The 5,393-nt window shown below is 36.7% G+C and overlaps 1 protein-coding gene across 1 annotated transcript in view; it reads right to left on the bottom strand.

The window, feature by feature from the left end:
• The window catches only part of LOC107598873 (formin-binding protein 4-like), a 20,006-nt gene that overhangs the window by 7,099 nt on the left and 7,514 nt on the right, over positions 1–5,393 (bottom strand). Inside the window, exons 5-9 of the mRNA XM_016290316.1 lie at positions 4,066–4,170; positions 3,861–3,952; positions 2,960–3,064; positions 2,303–2,436; positions 1,282–1,442 (exon numbers count right to left, since the gene is read on the bottom strand). Of these exons, the coding sequence (XP_016145802.1) occupies positions 1,282–1,442; positions 2,303–2,436; positions 2,960–3,064; positions 3,861–3,952; positions 4,066–4,170 (597 nt within the window). The remainder of the gene's footprint in view (positions 1–1,281; positions 1,443–2,302; positions 2,437–2,959; positions 3,065–3,860; positions 3,953–4,065; positions 4,171–5,393) is intronic.

Raw genomic sequence — 5,393 nt, 5'->3', positions numbered from 1 at the left:
TGTTTTTGGACTGACGTTTTTATAGCCTAAACACACAGCCTTAACTTTAGAGGATTTGTTGTGGAGAGAAGGAAACTAATAAGTGTTTATCATAGATAGCCTATGTATATGATATCTATGGTGTTTATAATGTTTGTAAACATTTTGCTTCACCGGCATTTTAGCACATTATTTTTTAATCTAGCCTAATAATAAAATGGGACGTGAGCCTACGCAACTTGTTTTTTTTTTTCCCCCTCTCAAAATGCAATTTTATACGAGTAGCATTTTTAACAATGCAGCAAACATTTTTAAACATCTTAAATACTTTAATGTCTTTAAAGCATTAAAAGATTTTTTTTCTTTTGTTTAGTAGCCTATAATTTGGCCAAAATCTAGAAATGATGATGATGTATTGGCTGTGGCTGAGCGAGGCGGGTTAAGATACCAGATCTCTTCCCGTTTTTTTTTTTTTTTTGAGTAGCAAACGCAATTATTATTAATACTTTATTATTAGGCTACTGTTATTATTGTTATTATTGGCAAAGGAAAAGTTTTTTTTTTAAATAACGTTATTAACCTGTATTTTTTCTAGGCAAACCAGTTTCGGAACGATAATAATACAGAGGAACACAGGAACAGAAACGTTAAAATATCGATTCTGCTCAGAGTGAACCGATTGGATTTGTTTTTTGTTTTCAAGCCCTGGTAGCATTTACAGATAACAGTGTATCTAAAAGTATGAGACAACAACAAACACAAAGCATGCCATTAAGATCCGTGCTTGCACAGGTTCTGCGTGATCCTCGTCACTAATATTCTTTGGGTCTCTATCGGCCTCAAATTGATAAGCAATATTGATGACGTCATAGTTTACAATACAACACCGGATCACATGCACTGAGCTGAGGGGCGGGACGTTTCAGCACGCGCACTGGCAGTTTAGCGAATCACAACACACTGGGCCAGCTAACCAATCTGAGCCCATTGCGTATTTCTGAGGGAGGGGCTTCATAAAACCAGGAAATCATCAGCGCGTTTATCGGAGAAGGGACAGAGCAGTGTAGAATAAAGGTAAATTATGTGAAAAAAAACATTTTTTTTTTTTTTAACGAAGCATTAACATGTTAGACTGCACCCTATAAGCACAATCAAGACTAGAAAAAAAAAAAAAAAAAAACAGGCAACCACCCCTTTAAAGCAAAAACATATTCATCATGGAAAAGGTGAATTTAAGTCATTGCATGCATTAATTGAAATTTTAATTAATATTTAAAAGATGTTGTAACCCACTACCGTTACCTGTTATAGCACCAGTGGTTTCTGCAGATGGTTGACTAGTGTCTCCGAGGCCAGAAGTGGGTGGCAGGGGCGGCTTGATTTCCTCGTTCTCCTCCACGACTGGAAACTCCCACTGGGAAGCATTTGTCCTCTCGTTCACATAGAAGTACCGTCTGTGCTCTCTAGAGGTGGAGAAACAAACACACAGAAGCGTCTTAGCAAATGTTCCCTCAACTGATTTCAAGGTCATGAGACCCTTGGAGAGTCAAAGGAAAGTGGGGCTCTAGTTCCCTAATGAGGGAATGTTGAACTGGGCTTCACTGGGAGCCCAGAAGAGAAGCCAGATTTGGAAGGGGTGCATTCATAAAGAACCCACCTTATTCTCTAAGAAAAAAACATGGCAAAAAAAAAAAGAAAAGAAATTTCCAATCCTGAAAAGCTTACAGACATTATTACAAATCACTTCGTCTCAATTGTCATGGCAATACTCACACTGACAGTGACAAAACCCCTCCGCAAGATGCCTTAAGGCAGGCATCTTCAACAGAGGGTAAAAGACAACATTTTTATTGAACAGTCATCAATAGAGTGCATGGAAAAGAAATCCAGTAAAGCAATGAAATAGATTGGTCTGACCTTCAGGCTCCGAGGGCAAGGCATCGTCTTCCTTTACTGATGCTTGTGACACGCTGCTTCCACGTGGTCACTCTGTGTCACTCATTTCTCCCATCATTTTGGGGGCAGTCCTGTAAAGTTCAAAGCTCTCGCACGCGCAACCACCTTCCTAACACTTTAGACTGACTTTGAGGGGAGGAGATGGGGCCCAAATCTTTGGCGGTCAGGCTGGCCCTTTTAGAGACGCTCCCTTATCAGGATTACCTTCTGTCTTTATCCGTGCTCGTAAACACTCCCCAGTAATACAACCAAGTGCAAATCAGTCGCGCGTTTGTCATAGCAGCGGAGGCAGTGTCAATCGTCACATGAGGAGGGGGACTTTTAGGGAGGGGGAGTGATAAGGATGTGAAAGGTAAGGAGCGCGTACCTGTCCCAGTGGCAGGACCAGCCTTTGGGAGTGGCGTTAAGTTCGTAATGTTTTATGTGCTCGGCAGCTTCCTGTAGCCTGCGCCGGAGATAGTTTCCGTTCAGGGCACCCTCTCGCCAGTCTGCGATCCTCGTCTGGAGGAAGGGAAATGAGTCGAAAGGCCATTTCAATATGCATATTGGCAGAATAAATATAAACACACATACATATATTTCTTTAGTTTAAATGTGTTTACACAAACAAAAATACATATTTAAACATTTGTTAAAATGTTTTTTGTTAACATATACATCACCACATAATTATGGTCACACTTTAGTTTGGGCACCAATTTTCACTATTAACTATTATGTACAACTTTTGCCTCAAACTCCTAATTTGCTGCTTATTAATAGTTAGTAAGATAGTTAAGTTTGGGTTAAGTTTAAGGAATCTAAAATATGGTCGTGCAGAATAAGGCAGTAATATGTGCTTTACAAGTACTAATAAACAGCCAATGTTAATAATAGGCATGCTAATAAGCAACTAGTTAATAGTGAGAATTGGTCACTTAACTACAGTGTTACCATAATTTTTATTACAAATATATAAAAATCTGGTTTTATTTATATAGCATAAACCACTTATGTTATGCTCTTTATGTCAGTGTTTTCTTACCTCCGTTTGCAGCAGCAGCAGTTGAAAGTTCGATATGGCTTTCTTGTCAATTCCCAAAAACTCCATTTTGCTGGTGAGTGTGTTAGCAAGCTCTCCGATCTGAAACTAAAGGAGGCAAGACCAACAACTCTAAATGAAGTCTATCACATAACATTTCAAATTACCAGTAACTGTAACTTGCAGCTTGTTTCCTCTAAATATTCCTCAAAGTAGTGTTACTAAGGGGTATACCTGAAGTTGTTTAAATACAATACAAAAAAAGCTCTTGGCTGCTCATTTTATTTCTGCAGTTGTGACATTTTTTTGCATTGAAAAGAAAAACCGCTAAAACGAGATTTGATTTTAGGAAGTTAATACTATTATTCAGCAAAGATGCATTCATTAAAATGATCAAAAGTGACAGTAAAGACATTTGTTATAATGTCACAAAAGACTATTTCAAATAAATATTGTTCTTTTGAACTTCCTATTTAATCAAAGAATCCTGTAAAAACAAATGTACCACAAAAATATTAAGCAGCACAACTGTTTTCAACATTGAGATGAAATGTTTCTTGAGCACCAACTGATTTCTGAACTGGATGAAGTCTTATATTTGAAGTTTCCACAACTGATTCTGTTTTTACTGTAACGCTGCTTTGAAACAATTTGTATTTAATAAAGTGCTATAGAAATAAATGTGACTTGCCTTTGCCATCACAAATAAATTAAGATTACATTAAAAGAGAACAATTATTTATTGGTTGAAATAATATATTTCACAATATTATTGTATTTTTATTCAAATAAATGCAGCCTTTGCGAGCATGAGATCAGTACAAAAGCAATAAAAGCAGAAATGTGTATTAAAGAAAAAAAATGGTCAATTTTGATTCCATTGACTTCAATTCATTTCAATTACCTTGAGGTCCTCTTCTTCCTTTTGAAGAGCTTTGGATACAGGCTTCTCCTTTTCATCTTCCTCTCCTTGCTTCTCAGCTGTTTTAGAATGTGCTTGAAACACAAAAATGTTCAGTAAGTCATTCATTCATTATTTGGTACGACACCTAATTTCTGTCAAATTATTTACATTTCTAAGCACTTCTATTATTACTGCCAATCTTTACCATTGTCTGAATGCTCTGGAGTGGCCCATTCTGCCTTGTCTGAGCCCCGGCTGCTCGAATCAGGACTTGGCGCACGGAGGAAAGCCGTCTTCCATTTGTTCATGTGTGTGTATTTATATATACATAAATATACACAGTACACACATGTAACCAAAAACTTAATTAAGATTAATCATTTGACAGCATTAATAATATATATATATATATATACACATTTATTAGGGGTGTAACGGTACACGTATTCGTACCGAACCATTTCGGTACGGGTCTTTCGGTTCGGTACGCATATGCACCGCATGAATACAGTCTTTTTTTTTCTTCTTCTCAGGAAATTCAAATAATAAATGGCGTTTTGACCGTCTTTTATGTGGCATGGCAGATCGCTGTATAAACGCCTTAGAGAGCCGCTTCTGGGACGGTTCAGAAACGTGCTGGTATAATCCCAACACAAGCACTGACTAGAGCGGCCGTGATCAGCTCCGCTTCCCGTGTCTGAGCCGTGACACCCCGCAGATTTGTGCAGAGCGGAGCGTGAGTGAACGCGATCATTCCTTCCTCTGTACTACTAGTTTTAACGCGAATAAACATGACTGAACATCTCATGCCTCATGTAATTGCTCAATCAGTGTTTCAACCGCAGAAAGACATCAACAATACAGCGTGGAAATAAAATGTCACGTAGCATTTAATTTACCTCAGCAAGTCATCAGTGTCCACAGCTCGTTAGTTCACTAGAGAAATTAAGTCTAGAGAGGAGCATTTTGCGAAATATTACACCCTATACTCATTATATTTTACTAAACCTGTTAGTCTTAATTACTTAATGTACAGTATGTTTAAATTAATCTGTTATGAAACATGCTATGACAGCCATTGTGTAATTGAATATATTTGAACAAATAGCTTAGAAATTTTATTATTTATAAGTTAATTTAAAAACTGCATTATATGCTATTTACATGTTTGCATACTAATTTTTTTAAGTTGAGTGTTGATCATCTATTTAAAAATAAATAGCAATTAAATTTAAGTTTGGGTTCAGTTGTTAGGCCTAATTGTAACCTTATAATGTAAAAGGGCTCCCCATAGTTAAGCATAAGCTGAGGTAGATTTTTATAACTATAACTGAATGTATTTAAAGAAAGAGCAACTTGTTCAGTAAACCAATAAAAAATTTTTTTTTTTTTTTAAAGTTTAGTTTTTCCCCTGCTGTACCGAAATCATACTGAATCGTGACATTAAAACCGAGGTACGTACCGAACTGTCATATTTGTATACCGTTACACCCCTAATAAATATATATATATATATATATATATATACTGTAT

Source organism: Sinocyclocheilus grahami, unplaced genomic scaffold (genome assembly GCF_001515645.1).
Source record: "Sinocyclocheilus grahami isolate Dianchi unplaced genomic scaffold, SAMN03320097.WGS_v1.1 scaffold257.1, whole genome shotgun sequence".
NCBI classification, from domain to species: domain Eukaryota; kingdom Metazoa; phylum Chordata; class Actinopteri; order Cypriniformes; family Cyprinidae; genus Sinocyclocheilus; species Sinocyclocheilus grahami.
This window is presented reverse-complemented; position numbering and strand designations above follow the sequence as displayed.